General features: G+C 36.5%; 1 protein-coding gene across 1 annotated transcript in view; it reads left to right on the forward strand.

Moving 5' to 3' along the window:
• The window catches only part of CEP290 (centrosomal protein 290), a 3,346,332-nt gene that overhangs the window by 2,698,916 nt on the left and 629,403 nt on the right, over positions 1–18,013 (forward strand). Inside the window, exon 39 of the mRNA XM_044087863.1 lies at positions 14,273–14,494. Within this exon, the coding sequence (XP_043943798.1) occupies positions 14,273–14,494 (222 nt within the window). The remainder of the gene's footprint in view (positions 1–14,272; positions 14,495–18,013) is intronic.

Consider the following 18,013-nt stretch of genomic DNA (forward strand, 5'->3'; position numbering starts at 1 on the left):
GATGCAGTACTTGGATAGCTAGAAATTTAAATATATGAGTATGATCTGTCTGTTTTATGTGGTTAGCCAAGGTACTGCTTTCTTTCTGGTTATTAATGTCCCTCTTGTGCTCTAGAATCCGATCCTTTAATATTCTATTGGTTTTGCCCACATAGAATGAATGACGCACTTGGCAAATACAAAAGTAAACTACGTTTTTCATGCGGCAATCAACATAACAAGTACTTCTAATATTAAAATGTCATGTGGGGTGTGTATATGTTGTATTAGTGTAAATATATGGGCATGCAGAGCAACGCCTGCAGGGAAAAGTGCCAGTGCGTAATGAAGCAGGTGGTTTGCTAATACCAGTCTTATTGCAAAGATGCTGTTTCCAGGACATGTTATTTCTAAATGAAAAACGGGGGGCATTGCCAACTTTGTCTAAAAGACCTGGTATTTCTTGTAGGATGCTTCGATGTTTCTTAATAATAGACGTATAGTCATTAATGTCACTGGAAAATTGAAAAAACAATTCTAAAATCATTTATTGGGGGGCAGGGTCAAATTCATGAGATGTATTGCTCAAATATGGCTTGCATCTACCACCTCTTTGAGTCCATGCATTATCTGTGGTTGTGGTGATCTCTTTGTTGGAATAGCCTCTAGCTAAAAACTCATGCCGAAGAACTTCAAGTGCCACACAAGCTTCTACATCATTATTGTGGAGTCTGAGCACCCTGTAAACTTGCCCTTTCAACACTTTTTTAAGTATGTGTCTTGGATGCTTGCTATTTTTGTGTAGCAAAGCATTTTGTCTGGTTGGTTTCTTATAAATGCTACTACGCACCTGGTTCAATTCTGTTTTACTGATCAATACATCTAGGAAATTCAATTCAGTTCTAGAGCATTGATAAGTAAACCTCAAAAAGTCAGTCGTGATATGCATATAATTTATGAACTTATGTAGTTCAGATTCATCACCTCTCCACAACAAAAAAATGTCATCCACAAAACGGACATACCATAAGATGTGACCAAAGATTACATTATTGTCCGCTAATATAGAGGCCTGTTCCCAAGTTACTAATGCTAGATTGGTGTATTTATTGGCACAAGCTGTGCCCATAGCTACACCAGTCTTCTGAAGAAAATATTTATTTTCAAAAACAAAAACATTGTTCTCCAATATGATTTCTAAGAGGCTGCAGATAAGTGAAATTTTTCCATCATCATGGCATCTATTCAAGCACAAAAATTCACTCACTCTGTCTATTCCCCAAACATTGGGAATAGAAGTAAATAAAGATTCAATATCTGAAGACACAAATATAAAATCACAGTCAATAGTTGTCATTCTTGTCTGCAATCTCCCTAAAAAGAACTTAGTGTCTTTGAAAATCGTGTGACAACTGTCAAGCAGATTGTGCAGTTCACCCTCTATGTATATAGATAATGGTTCCGTACACCAGCCAGCTCCAGATACTATAGGTCTCATTGGAGGTATCTTATCATTTTTATGTAATTTAGGCAAGCCATATATCCTGGGCACTAGTGGAATTTCAATGTTAAAAAATGTAAATAAAGTTTCATCAATCATATCAGTCATTAATAAATTGAAAATCAAGAAAGAAACTTTTTCCATTATTGCATTGACCATAACTTTGGTAATGTTTTGATAAGTATGGCAATTCTGCAATAAAACATTAATTTGCTGTAAATATAGGTCTTTATCTAAGATGACAATGCCCCCTCCCTTGTCAGCTTGTTTAATCACCACTGAATTAATGGCTTTCAATTCACTCAAGAAATCAATCTTAGTCTCTCTTGTAAACAGTTCTCTAAAGTCAGTTTCGCAAACATTAACAAAAGTTTGTATGGCAGGATGCATACTAGGTACAAATGTATGTGGTCTCTTATATTTGCTCATGCCATCATTATTAGGTGCAAACATATTCTTCAAAGAAAGATTCCTGCCTAATAATCTCAGATCTTTAAGTAATTCCACATGATTAGCTTTCCTTGCAGGGATAAAAGATAGACCTTTGCTTAGAAGTTCAATTTGTTCACAAGTTAATGTGATGGAAGATATATTAAAAATCAAACCTGAGTTCACATCCGCCTCCGTTTGGTGTACTGCAAATTCCGTTCTGTACTCCAATGTCTCTGTGCTTTTCCTTGCTGGAGCGAGTTTTGATGGGCAGCGGTTGTTTAAACACAAGACTAGTTGTTCTCTTGTTCTCTAAAAAATACTACTGTCAGTAGTAGTATTTCCTTGTCACTGATCATGTAAAGTCTGATTATTGTCAAAAGGACTGTTTACATTCAAGCTATTAGGAGAACTACTGCTTGCACAGGCTGGTTCATTGATAATCACACTCCTTGTATCAGCGTCTTCGAAGCATCCCCCTAATGCTTCCTGTTGTACTGCTTGCAAATGTAAAGTACGCATCACATTAGGAAGGTTAGGTCTAGCATCTGATTGGTCAATTACAGGATGGACGTTCTCATTGGCTATAAACCTGATTCGTTCCCTTGGCCATGAGAACACATTATTTTCAAAATCCTTTTTGTCCCTTTGTATTTTTTTGGATTTAGTATTCTGTAATCTCTTATCATATGAAATTATATTATCCTGTAACTGATCTAATTTGTCATCAATAATGTCCGAAGAAAAAATAGTGGAGATGTTGCGTTCCAAAGTAACAGTGTCACATTTTAATGTATCTTCCATTGGATGAAAAAACTCAATAAGCAGTTCTATGTACTGAAAACTGAACTGTAAATTCAGTTCCTGCCACCTTTTAAGTAAATCTGGATAACATTCCCCATAGCTAGGCATATTTAGAATCCTGTGCTCCAAACATGCTTGTAAATGAAGTAATTGCCATTGGAGCCTCTTGTATTGGTACATTTTGTTTTCAAGTTCACGAAACTGCTTTAAGAATTCAGGTAGTTGATTATTAGAAACTTCATTTAAGCCAGCATTGCATACGGTGTTCTTATCCAGTAGGGGGTTATCTTGCATGGTGAGAATACACAGAAAACGATCATTACTACTGCGTGGCAAGTCATTTTGAATGGCTGCATCCATTTAGGCTGTATAAAGGTGTAATGTAGTTTACTTTTGTTTTTGCCAGGTGTGTCATTCATCCTATGTGGGGAAAACCAATAGAATGTTAAAGGATTGGATTCTAGAGCACAAGAGGGACATTAATAACCAGAAAGAAAGCAGTACATTGGCTAACCACATAAAACAGACAGATCATACTCCTATATTTAAATTTCTAGCTATCCAAGTACTGTATCCTAGCATTCGTGGGGGTGATATAGAAAGTCATACTGAGGCTGCAGAGCAAAAATGGATCTTGCTTTTGAATGCTGAGAAATTTCCAGGTTTGAATGGTATGACATCCTTAAAACCTTTTTTAAAGTCACGTCGCCTTAAACACTAGATTTTTAAATATTATAGTATATTAAATTATACTTGTTTTTACTTATTCATCTATTTATGTGTTTTACATTGAAATTTTTTACTATGTTTTTGATATTGTCTCTCTAAATTTGTAATTGCTTTGCATTAGAGCACATCAGCTGTTTGCCTCTGCCATTTTATGTTGTAATTACACACACTTACTTGCAGCAGGAATTACACACACACACACACACACACACACACACACACACACACACACACACACACACACACACACACACTTGCTTGCAGCAGGAATTACACACACACGTGCACTTACTTGCAGCAGGAATTAACAATCACACACACACACACTCTTACTTGCAGCAGGAATTACACACACACACACACACACACACACACACACACACTTACAGCAATCACACACACACTTACTTGCAGCAGAAATTACTCACACACACACACAGACTTACTTGCAGCAGGAATTACACATACACACACACACACACACACACACACACACACACACACACACACACACACACACACACACACTTACAGCAATTACACACACACTTACTTGCAGCAGAAATTACACACACACACAGACTTACTTGCAGCAGGAATTACACACACACACACACACACACACACACTTGCAGCAGGAATTACACACACACTTACTTGCAGCAGGAATTTCACACACGCATACACTTACTTGCAGCAGGAATTGCACACACAAATAAATTCCCTTACTTGCAGCAGGACTTGCACGCACAAATAAATCCTGTACTTGCAGCAGGAATTGCACACACAAATAAATTCCCTTACCTGCAGCAGAAATTGCACACACAAATAAATTCCCTTACTTGCAGCAGGAATTGCACACACAAATAAAATCCCTTACTTGAAGCAGGAATAATTATGGCAGCAATGAAAGTAAGACACACATACAGCACAAAAGCAGGAATAATTCCATGAACTGAATGGCAAACAAATAAATTTCCTTACTTGAAGTAGGAATAATTATTGCAGCAGTAAAAATCAAACACCATTAGAACAAAAACAAGAATAATTCCATGAACTGAACAGCAAACAGCATTCCAGCAAACAGTATACCGCTGTACTGTACTTAAGATTGCATGGGAGGATAGCACATCTGTGCAACAATGCACATGCACAGACGTGATGCAACCGGACCAGCTATGGGACCGTTCTTAAAGAAGAACACCCTTAAAAAACAAGTAAATGTTCACTGTGCCGAGAATGCCGTCTGGGGCGAACCGTCCCTGCCCTCCCCCCCAACTACGGTACTGTGAATGCACAAGGTCTCCATAAAGAGGGAGGAGTGTTCACTGAATATTTTACAGAGGATTTCTTTCTTTCTCTGTGGCAAAACTAGACACTGTTCCACGTCTATTGTTCCAGCCTACAGAGAGGAAGAGGGAGTTCATATCTTTTGCATCCTTGCCGATGATGTAACAGAGAGCCTAGACATATACCTTCCTGTATCTTCTGAACTTAATGGCAGCTGAGATTTCATGGTTCCTTTCACACTCCTGAGGGTACATTAATGCTGTGGAGATGAGCTGTTAGCAATCTCCATCTTGACTCTTGATGTTAGGCCCTTCAGTTTTTGCACAGTTCCTTTCATATTGATTGTGTGCCTAATTGTCCTGCATGTCAACCTTTTGCAGTTGTTTATAATCGATGTTTCACAGACTGGATGCAGAGTCCACCCTGGCTCATATATTGTGCAATGAATGTGGACTTTCTACAACTTTGGGAGAGCTGCATAGGCGCCATATAAAATGGCTAAACCTAAAGGCAGAGCTTTTTGTCATGAGGGCTCTAGAGAGAGTTCTGAGACTGGAGGCCAACCTGATACAGTCTGGCAAAAAAAAAAAAAAAAAAACTGTTATGTGGTTTCAGACAGGAAGGTTGATGATTCCTTGCAACCCCTGCACTGAGAGAGAGCACAGCAAATCTGGAAGTGTAATATTGACAGAAGCATAATTTCTCAGTTATTCAAATCATGGGAGAGAAGTTTTCTGATAGACTTAATGAGTTGTGACTCCACTTGTCTACTGGAGATGATTTGGGGACTTACCTCGTCTAGATGTTCTAAGAGTAGGTCAGTCTGGAGATTGACGGGTCTTACCCCTTGATATAATATGGACCTTCTCCTTTTCTTCTTGGCGCACAAAGGCAAAGGGGAGTTGATGATTTTCACTGTTTCTTTATTGGGTACTACTTCAAATTACTTCTTTTTATTACATCTCTAATTGCCAAAGTCAGATAGTTAGATGCAGAAGTTGTTCACCATGTTCCTGGTGCCCGAAAGTGCTGTGGTTTCAGGGTTTCTGGTCTCTGGCATTAGAAGAAATGTTTCCTGTCCAAGTCTGGGAATTACATCTAACACACACCAACTCCATCTGAAGGTGCACCTCTTGGTTTAGACTTCTGTATCCCACTGTACCATCTTACTGGTGTGTTTGAGGTGATTGAAGATGCTAAAAAGCCTACATCTTGTTAGTGTTATTTTGCTAGGTGGAAGAGGTTCTCCATTTGGGTGATGTGCTATGCTCTTCTGCCCAGTCAGTTAACATGCATGTGGTTCAGTACTCCCTCAGTTTCTTTATAATTTGGGTCTCGGTTATTCACATTTAGGGTTCATGAGCCATCTGTTTCTCTCCATCGTGACTAAATAGAAGGAAGGGACTGTGGATGACTACTGAGTGGCCAAACATGTATTTTTATCACACTTTGAAGAACCCTTCTTCTCTATCTTTATGCACTTAATTAGTTACATTTGTTGACCAAGAATTTCTGGCTGGGAAGTGTTCATTTTAATTTGATTCCTAGGGAAAGCACCTCAAAAAAAAATTAAAGAACATTAGGTCAATGTGCTTAAAGAACATATTTGAAACATTGTAAAACTGCATGCAACATGATTTGGAGCAATGGGAACTGAAACATTAATATACGTTGTATCTCTCTCTCTCTCTCTCTATATATATATATATATATATATATATATAATCTATATGATATAGATATCAATATATAAATACACACACACAGTTGTACAGTATCACCAAAAACATTTTACAAACTGAGTAACGGTCTCATTGTAATTAAAATGAAGAAAAGGTGTGTGTGTGAAACTCTGTCCAGGATTGACTAGTTTTTCTATTTTATTCTAGAATGTCTTTTTTAGCTTTCCAGAGTGTATATCGTTCTTGTGTACTACTGAAGGCCCTTTTGTTAATAAAAATGATCTTTTTCACTTGATTATGGGCATTATGAAATTTGATGATGTTAGCTTTTATTTTTAAATTTTTAGACAGACATGAAATTGTGTATGACAAATTATGGTCTTAAGATGGGTCATGATCAGGGAATTTTTTTTCTTTCAGTCCATTACACCTCTTGTTCAAGGGAGCAGTACTGTAAGACATTCAGAAACACCAAAATGAAGTCATAAAGAGCAACATCAAGTGGCAGTTGGTATAGTATGTACCAGTCTAGGAAGTGCAGCACTTTAAACATTTAGCATCAAGGTTCTTCTATATTTCTAGAGTAGCAAAACCTTTGCTGCCAGGCTTTATGATCCATACTAATTTGATATTTTTGGCACAGATGAGTATCAGATCCAATATACTGTCACAGCCAGTAATTTTGTCTAATCTTGTTGCTGGGTATATCAATTTATTCAGACCACAGCACTGTGAAGATAAAAAGCTAACATAATTCAGGCTCAAGGAGTCTACCAGAGAACTTTTCTCCCATGATTTGAATAGCTGGGAAATGTCTAGAAACATTTATGTCATCCATAATCTGGATGTAAGCCACAGGACTGCCTTTTCTTTAACCTGTTTATTTGTCCCAGGGGACTGTATATTCAGGTTTATTTCATGTATTAACTTTAATTTTGGTTGGATTCTCTTTGTGGAAAATATGGAATCCATTTTTGGTGCTACGCTGCTGAGGTCATCACCATACAGTATGGCAGCACCTCCTAAGCACTTATCATTTTTCTGTCCGACTGCAAACTGTTATAACTGTGTGGGGGTGTCACTTTTGAGTCAAGGATCATGTCTTTTAGCATTATTTTTAAATCTTTTAGAATATCTGGTTGATATTTATTTTCTGGTACTTCTTGCATTGATACATACATGTTTCCTATCATTATCATTCTGCAGAAAGTGGCTTGTGACAGGATGATGGCTAAGACCATGGTGGTATGGAATGCAGAATGATGGAGGGTAGGGGGCATACATATAGAACATTATCTGTTGTAAGTTTATACTTTGTTTTTTTTTCTATTGCAAGTAACATTTGACTTTAAGAATGATATAAGTTTGAAAAGTCTCAAAATTTAAATGTATGCCTTTATCAAGTGGATGTTGATATCCTAATATGTGCACATCTGGATATTTTATGTAACAGTTCCTTTCTAGGGTAGAAAACAGTTTTCCTTATTGGGAAAGATAATTTGTGTTGTATATGTATCAGGCAAAGTTGATTTAAGTTGCTTAACACAAAATGTATATAAACAGGGCTGGCCTTAGGTAAACTGATGCTTAAGGCAAAGGGGCTCCACCCCCCCCACCTCACCCTGCCCTCTACACCTCCCCACACACATCACCCATTGACCCTGTGCCCCCCATCTTGGCCTACTCACACCATCCAGATTACTTTTTTCTTCCTTTTCTCACAGGTTGCCTTACTGTTAATTTTTTCCTGCATTTATTCATTCATGGAACACATTTTAAGTAAGCAAGACTGCAGTCTATAACTGCGAAGGAAACATCTCCATTAAGCCAAAGGTCTGAGAGCCAGACAGCCCAAGAAGCCATGGGAGTTCTGGATGATTTTGTGGTGCATTTTACATTTTTTTAAAACAAGCTTTATATCCAGTGAAGGCCTAAACATAAATCATGACTGAGGGAAAATAGTCAGCCTTGCTCTTCAACTTTGTTTTTTCTTGAATCCTTCCACCACGTCCTAATTGAGCAAGACTACACTGTAATAACTGCAGTAGAAATAACTGCAATAAGCTGGAGCTCTTTGGGGCACAACGCACCCAGAAACATGTGGTTTTAGATGCCCTGTGGTGCAACTGAGGCCTGAAACATAAACATTGATTAAGGGAGGAAATGCAGTCTTGTTCTTCATCTTTGTTTTCCTGCCTCCTTTCAACATACCTTAACTGACCAAGACTATACTGTAAGAACTTGATTAAGCTGGTGTGTCTAGGGACCACTAGGCACCCAGAATCCTAGCCATGGGGTTATAGGTAGTCTGAGGTGCATTTTAGAACTTTTTCCTAACCTTTTGATCCAATAATGGCCTGAGCAAGTCATGCATGAGGAAATAAATTCAATATTAGCCTTTTATTTCAAGAAGAAATAAGTTGTTTCTGTGGCTTAATGCGCAAAGTTGACCAAGTACACAATAAACAGAAAAGACAAATGCTTGTGATGGTACATAAATCATATCTGCCTCTCACCACAAAAAAAAAGATAGCCATTTTCTCTGTATCCCCCTCTGGTGTTAAATTGGGATGAGAATGAAGGCATAAATCACCACAGTCATATATTTCAATTTGCTGCTGTCATAAAACACTGCTTCTGTACAAGTTTAATGACCATCTGTGTACCCCTTTGAAGTATGAGAGGAAAGTTAAAAAAATAATGACTACAATGTCTCCAGTCCAACACAAGATAGTGACCTCTGAGGTTTGGGAGGAAAGTTAAAGAAATAATGACATCCTTCCCAGCTCCCCACATAAGCTACAACAGCCTTCTGTGTGTACTTCTTAGCAGTACTGTTTTTTAGACTAAGTGGGGTTAAAGACAGAGGCCACTACTAATTCTGTGCCAAAATGCACTTTTAAAGCCTTGGAGAATGGAGGCCCCCAGCTCACCTCAGAAGCTCTGAAGTTTTTTTTTTTTTTTTTTTTGCAGATGACTGTTTGAACTGTGCAGATGACAAGAGGCTTAGTTATGTTCATCCAGGCAATCCTTCACCAAGTAGTTACAACCACTTATTTGTACATTTTAGGCATTGGATTGAGTATGGTCATGTAATGCATTTCAACTTTGTTCCAAACAAGCAGTTGCCACACATTAAAATATTCCGCTTTGCCTCATAGAAATTGCATTAGGCCAGCAAAATCAGAATAATAATCAAAGAACTGCAGCAGCCAGTCATTTTCCTTCACAGATACCCCCAGTAGCTGTACCCATGTTTTGCATACATATTAGGTCAAGTAGTCCATCTTACCTCTTATAAAAGCACACTAGTCATGCAAAGGTTGATAGTGACAGCTTAAACTGAGTGAACGACTATATCTGAGTGATAACTGCCAGCATCATTGCAAAAAACAAAAAAATAGAAATAATACTTCTCTGTTCACATCACACTATGCCTTTCAGTTGTCCAAAATTCTACAGAACGTCCCTGATTTTGTCTCATACTTTGGAGCAGTCCCTTGTACATATTTGATGTTCTGGTAAATTCCTGAAGAATACAGTCAATCAGTTCAGCCAAGCAGTAAAGTGTCATTATTGTTAAAAAAATGCATCACATTGATGCAAACAAAGCTCCTAAATAAATGCCACAATTTTGTGCCTGCATTTGAATGCTGTGTGAAGTCTCTTTATATGTGATATCACAACATTCATTTCTAACCTGATGTGACTTAACTTGAATGATCTAGTCAAGTAAAGCACCCCCATCCCCCAGGGCACACGTCACATCATAAGCATGTTTGTTTTAAAAGGAGGCACATTATTTATTTAATTATTAGGGTAACTAAACAATATATTAGATTGCTGTAAAAAATCAATAAATCATAAACAGAGCATTCCTAGAAGCATGGTGCCCTGGATAGCTGCCTAGTTACCCTATGTGTAAGGCTTGCCTAGCATATAAACATACTAAGAGTTTAAGAACAAGAGCCAGAGCTTATATTGACCTGGCTATGTCTTGGTTTTGATTGGTTGCATAAAACATTTTGGGCACTGAAGGATGCTGATGTAGTTTAGTAGAGGGTTATAGAAACAAAGCTGAGGTGAACTGCTTAGCAGAATATTGTGATGTTCTGGCTGACTGCCTCCTTTTGGAGAGCTTTGTCCTTACTTACAATTAACTTTTGAGATGCTGTATCCTGTAACTCTGTTACAACGAAGTAGCCAGTTAGCAAACAATGCAGATAATATTCATGACGTGTAATACTAATAGCAGATGCATAAGACTGCATTTGTTGTATATATTTCTTCAATTATACATGTAGTAACTTTCATAATATGTGGAAATTAATTGTCGAAATATAGTTGAAAAATGGATAGTGCACATATATGATTTCAATATGAAGAGTGCAAAAACTATCATAATGTAGCAAAGTAGAGTGGGATATTCTATTAAAGGCAAATACATCTGATTGTAGTAAAATTATTAATGTTAGGGTTGCTTTAAAATTGATGGAGCTTTTGTCATAAATTTTATTTTTTTTTTAAATGTAATTAGACAATTGTTTGATGTTGTGTTTATATAATTTTATATTTGATGGGTATGTGTTAATATTTTGCATTCTAAAGAAGTCTCTGAAATACATGCAAGACAAAGCTACTGAATGTTTTATTAAACCAGATTTTCTTTGGACTTCTGTTGGAGTGTTTTTTTTTCTTATTTCCTCATACTGTATGTCTTAGTTTATAGTTTGATACCTTTTTATTTATTTCTTTGTTCTTGAGTTTTGCTTGGAGTGTCTTTGAAAATGTCAGTTTGTATTCTGAGTCCCATATGTATGGAACTCACTGCCTTACTAGATTAAAGATTACTCCGGTGGTCTATGATTCTTTAGGAGGACTTTTTAGACACATTTATTCCAGATGACATTCAGCAGTTGATACTGTAGATGTTATTAGTTTTAGAACTTATTTTTAGAGCTTATTTTATCTACCTGTCATTATATTTATAAAAATGACATAATTCAGCTGTGCTTCTAGTAACTGTAGGCTAGCACAATATACTGTTGCTGGCATTACGCAAAGAGCTAATATTATTTCTGCTTTTGTCAAGACAAATCCTGGTGATGAGCCATTATATAGCAACAATCAAATACAATATCTGTCATACTGACTGGTTAATACTTGAAAACAGAACTGTCAGAGGAAGTATTTCTGGAGAATGCAAAGCAAGTTTAAATGCTAAACTTTTAATTTTAAATCTGTCTTGGATAAAGAGAAGGGACTGATAAAATGACATAGAAATACAACAGTCTTCGTTGTCTGGTGACATTACCACAAAATTATTACTTTTGTCTTATTTTCAAAGGATTTTGTGTGGTATCCTTATGTATTTGGCGGTCTCCGCGGCAAGAAAAGATCTCTAGTTACTATTCCATTTTCTAGTCTGCAGTTCCAGTTGGGTAGAAATGTTTTCAAAGGCTTGTTTTTTTCCCCTGACTTCATGTGTGGCATGTTTATACTGCATGCAACTAATTTGATGTTAGTACCATTTGTGTCATTTTGTGGACTTATTTCTAACAGGAAGGCTAGGATAAAATGTGACTTACATGCTCTCAGTTTAAAGAAGTTCTGTTTAGTTTTTAATAAATGCAAAATTGTTATTTGTACCAGTCAGATATTCCTGTCCAGGGCCGCATTATACCAACTAGTAACTTTCCATTATTTTTCTTATCTATTATTAATCTCTTTGAGGATATGGGATTAGCCTAATTAAAAGTAAAGAGGTACATTGTATTATAAGAACAGTACCACACACTGTAAAGATTTTCAGCATAAGTTTTATATGGAATAATTCTCTCTTGTCATTGATCATCAAGCATGATAATTTGGAGATGGTTGGTATGATAAAAGTTACCAATGAAGGACATTAATTTTGAACCGGTTATTTCAGCAATAACCCACAACTGGATATATGTTTTACATGATTTACCTAGGGCAAAGCCTGAGTGATCAGACAAAGCCAACCATGGGTAAATCGTGTGAAATATACATCCAGGATTAGGTGATTGATGTTATACAATGAGATTATTTAAGAATTAAATTGCATAACTTTCTTAAATAATGCCTTTGTATAGCAGCACTTTAGTGTTTCTCTGCAGTGTTTCTGTTGTGGGGGAGCTGAATGATGTGCAGGTGGTCAGTGTGTGTGTGTGTGTGTGTGTGTGTGTGTGTGTGTGTGTGTGTGTGTGTGTGTGTGTGTGTGTGTGTGTAAGTATACTGACAGCTAATTTTTGGCTTTCAGTTTCTGTTTTTTTCCCTTAATGTATGATGTGTTGTAGCCAGTAGTTGTAACATTTTTCTGGCACAGCTACTGGCTATTAAATATTACAGCTGCTTCTTTCTCTGTTAAAAGCTCTTTTATTTAAAAGCTGTGCAGCTCTTAAATATAAACATTTTTAACAGAAAAAGAAGTTAGTTTCCAGAGACATTAATGGTTAGTGCCTTTTTGTTTTAAATTGTAGTGTAGTCTCCATTAGTCGAGTGGAGGCCATTCTTGTAGCTGAACTTCTTTCATTGAGGGATGTTGGATTTACTAGGGGCATGCTGACTGGGCAGAACAACCAGAGTGCAAATTTTGGAATTATAATTAACTTTTATTGTGTAATAAAACCATAACCTCCATCTGACTTTGTTTTCCTAATGCTGTGATACTTTTGATTGTACTGTATGTTTTATCTGCGCTTCTTAATAAGTATAACTTATTTTTGCTCTGTCTGTAAGTAATTTAGCATGTATTACTTCTGAAGGGCTCTTATGTGCTTCTTGTGTTTGGTCTTTGGTCTTCACTGCAAAATAAACATTTGTGTCATAGTAGTTATATGAAACCCTAATAGATCAGTCTGCAGTACTTCAGTAAAGAAAATAATGGACATCAGCACAGTTTTCTAGTACATTCTTAGCTGTTTATGCAAGAATGTGTACCATTTTCATCTCAACAGTCCTTAGGCATTTGTTTTTAATTTCAAGTTCTCCCCCCTTTCTATTTCCCAAAGTAGCAGCATGAAACATCTGTAAATTTTATTTTAGTGGAAAATCCAACCAGAATTAAGACAAGTGTTACCTGTGGTAATGTAAGATTTCAGCTCAGTCACATACCGCTGTTTCTTCGCTATAGATCCAGAGTAAGGGTGGTAGACTAGAGAAATTAATATTTCAGCTGTAACCTTGTTACATAATTAAGAAAAATGACAAAAAAAAGGAATAATGGCAGTGATTGGGAGAATACTACACATAGGGGACAGAGCAGTGCAAGACAGTGCATACATACATAGTTTATTCTTACTAACTACAAAGTTAAGAGAATCAGATATTAAGTAGCAATTTTTGACATATAGTTTGATGAAGAAACTAATGCAGAATATCCTCACATGCACAAATACACACATTTTCCTGGTGATGGGTAGTCAAACTGGATTTGAATTTAGAAAAAAAAAGTAGGTGCTCTTCATACTGCATTGCCGAATAGAACATTATGAATTGTTTGTTTTGAAGTTATTAATGGAAATATATGGCTGAATAGTCTGTCTATGTAAATCATGTAGTACAGGTTTCATGTCTGAATTACAACTGATAACTGCTTAGATATATTTAAGCCAACCTTGGGATGGCATTGTGTACTGTTGAATATTTTGCAGCCTTGTAGTTTTATAACAGAATGCTTGCATGTATTCAGCAGCTAAGTTACATCTTTGCACAAGGTAAATGGGTGGGAACTGCACATTATGTACACACAAAAAGTTTTGTGATAGGTGAATAGTATTTCTTGCTTTTGTAATTTTTATTCAGCCTTTATGAAAGATGCATAATTTTATTCTAGGCTCGAGTTGATGACTTAGCAGAACAGCTAGTAGCCGCTAAAGAGAATCTAAAAGCAATCAAAACCAGAGAGAGTTCAGCAACCACTGAGACAGAGGCATTAAAACAAGATATTCAGAAAAAGCAAAAAATTATCAGCAAGTTAGAGACAGAAAAAGAAGAAACTGAAAAAGAAATTGAAGATCTCAGAAAACGAAGTAGAAGACTTATGGAGAGCTTGAAGGTAAGTGCCATCTTTAGTCTATTCTCAGTCAGCAAGTCCTACTTATGGCTTATTTGGCCACTCACTGTTTATTGTAGAATAGTGCCAAAGATTTATTCATTCTGGCAGAAAGAAAGAAAAGGCAAACTAAAACAGTGCACTGCAAGATGTTCTAAAGAACAAGAAACCAGGTAGAGCTCAAGTTTCTTGAATCATTGATTGAGCAGCACAAACAAACTGTAATAAATGGGGTTTGCCTGTGTCTTAAGTCATTCTCTCTTCATTGACACTGGAGTGCATGTATGGAAGGGTAAGCTTGTTGGATATTGCTTGTGAAGTCTCTGTGTACCTATATCATCTGCTGAAGGTTTGACATTCTGAAACACAAGGGCCTTCTGACTAGGAGGTTGCCAGAGATCTGGAGTTTATGGCATAGATCTACTTAACATGTTATTTAAATAGATGTACTGTTTCTCATATGCTTTTGTGAATGTTTTTAAGCCTTAGAGTGTTTAGTACTCATTTCTCTGTTCACTCTATCTTATTTTATTTATTTATTTTTTTAGGTAGGAGATGAGTGGAGGACTGTAATAGCCCTTTTTGTATGATAAACTTTCCCTTGGTCTAGTTGCATCGTTTTCAGTAGACGTAGTCTCAAAGAATAAAGAGAACTGAGGAAAAATCGTGGAGTTATTTGGAGCAAGTGGATTAAGACAGTTACTGAAAGTTAACATTGAGAGAAGGTGGGAAAGGCACCTGGATGCATGGAATACATTTGGAGGAGCAATAATGTGATTAAAATAGAACAATGGGAGAAAAAGGAATAAATGTGATACAAAAAAGAGATTGGAAGACTAAATAAATAGAAGGTACATGCACACCTACATATGTGTATATTTACACACACACACACATATATATATATATATATATATATATATATATATATATATATATATATAGGTCTAATTTAAAATTTCGAAATCCTAAAACCTTGAAACTCTAAATCCCGATGTTCAGAAGTTCGAGGTCTTGGAATCTCGAAATGAAAAATAAAAAACACCTAAAAGAAGAAAACATTATACATCATGTTTTTGCAGGGGGCAAGACCCCTGCAACTCCCACACCCCCCGCAACTTAAATATACCAACTCCAAGATCTCACTATAGTGAAGAGAATGGTAACGTTCCCATTCCGCACGACGATCTCCATTGATAAAATTAGAGATTCCAAAACTTTGAACATCTGAACGTTGGGATTTAGAGGTTCGACGTTTTGGGATTTCGAAATTTAAAAGTAAACCCATGTACATATATAAAAAGCCAGATAGAAGCCAGTAAGATCCACAACCGATTTATTGATTGAGCACTTTCGTCTCACAATAGAAACTTCATCAGAATACCATTGTAACAAAAACCCCACCTTTTATACATTGTCTTAATCACATAAAATTTCATCACTTCCTATATACAAGAAATGAACTCATACATAAATACAAATAACTACTTAAATTTGGTATATAACATCATCCTGTATAAAACACTTACATATAAAATTCTGCTTTAAGTTTTAAAATAGAACTAATAGAAATTGCACTGTTAAGTCCTGGTGCCTCAGAGGCATTAGTTCTCATTTGCCATCTGAGCTCCTTCAGTTCTAGATATTCATTCAGGGTTGTTGTTGATAGATTCTAGTTCTCAATGCATTGATGTTTTTTCCTATGTAAAAACATGGACACAGGGAGCACTTAGCTAGATATATAACTCCCTTACTACTGCAAGTGAACTTGTTTCGTATTATATATCCACCATAATTGGGCATATATACCTCCTTGCCTTCCAGGATATATTTGCATTGCATGCAAAATCCACATTTTACCATGCCCCCTGTCCTTGCATTCGTCTTTCTGTAGGTTTCCATCATATTTTTTATGCTGGTGTCTTTTTTACAGACAATTTTAGGGAATGTTCCTACCAAATCAAGGTGTTCTGGGTTCACACTGAATATGTGCCAATTTTGCGTTAAAATCATTTTAATATTGTAGAACTGGTTGTTAAATCTAAATATACCTGATTTGTTGAAGTGTTTGCCTTCATTGTGTACAACCACTTCTTCATTACTCTGTACTTTCCCTAACAGAGGAATAAAATGTCCATTCTCTCTCTTTGTTGTAACTTCCTTCATTATCCCATCCACAAATGTTTCTGGGTATCCTCTCTTTATCAGCATGTTTTTAATATATTCAACTGATGTACAAATTCATCATGTTCCGATAAATTTCTTGCTATCCTAACCCCTTGCCCTTTTACTAGGGATTTTTTCTGTGACAGTGGATGGCAAGTATTGAAGTGCAGGAGGGTGTTGGAATATGTGGGTTTTCTGAAAATATTGGACGTAAATTGTTTGATGTTCCCGTTTTTGTGTAGTGTGATGTCCAAGTAATGGGTACTTATAACACTGAACCATGAGATTACACCTGAGGAACATTCATATATGGTGGTAAAGCATCCAAAAATACCCACAATTTTTGGAGTCCTGAAGATCCACAAGGACCTTCGGGACCCCCCTCTTAGACCTATAGTGGATGCAAGAGCTTCAAAAACATATCCTATGGCTAGCTTTATTGATAGTCAGCTAAAAAATGTACTCAAAGACCATGGATTTTAAAGGATTCTTGGGACTGCTTAGGTAAAATAACCAATGACAAATACTATGATGATTTAATCTTCGCCACCATTGATATAAGAGATTTATTTTCAGCTGTTCCACACGACATGGGTATTGAGTGGTTTTATAGCTTCCTCTGCCAACATTCTAATATTAGCCATGGACGCATTCTCACCATTAGGACTTTGATGGAGTTGGTCTTAGATACAAACATTATTATTTTTGAAGGCTAACTTTTTCAACAGTGCAGGGGGGGTAGCAATGGGGACAGCGTGTGCCCCCATATTCGCCAATATTGTCTTGGCAATTTGGGAGAAGGAAATTGTGTTTAAAAGTGTATTTACAGATTATTGGACATTTTATGGTCGTTTCTTGGACGACATCATTGTTTTCTGGAAAGGAAGTGAGGGAGTATAGCATAATTTCCTGGAATTTATAGAGCAGAGCACCGAATTTCTGGAACTCACGAGTACTATTACATGGGATACCACCCATTACTTGGATATCACACTACAAAAAAAACAGGAACATCAAACAATTTGCGTCCAATATTTTCAGAAAACCCATATATTCCAATACCCTCCTGCACTTCGATAGTTGCCATCCACTGTCACAGAAAAAATCTCTAGTAAAAGGGCAAGGGGTTAGGATATCAAGAATGGTATCAGAACATGATGAATTTGTACATCAGTTGAATATGTTAAAAAGCATGCCGATAAAGAGAGGATACCCAGAAACATTTGTGGATGGGATATTGAAGAAAGTTACAACAAAGAGAGAGAATGGACATTTTATTCCTCTGTTAGGGAAAGCACAGAGTATTGAAGAAGTGGTTGTACACAATGAAGGGAAACACTTCAACAAAAAAAGGTA

Source organism: Protopterus annectens, chromosome 11.part0 (genome assembly GCF_019279795.1).
Source record: "Protopterus annectens isolate FY-2018-M chromosome 11.part0, PAN1.0, whole genome shotgun sequence".
NCBI classification, from domain to species: Eukaryota; Metazoa; Chordata; order Ceratodontiformes; family Protopteridae; genus Protopterus; species Protopterus annectens.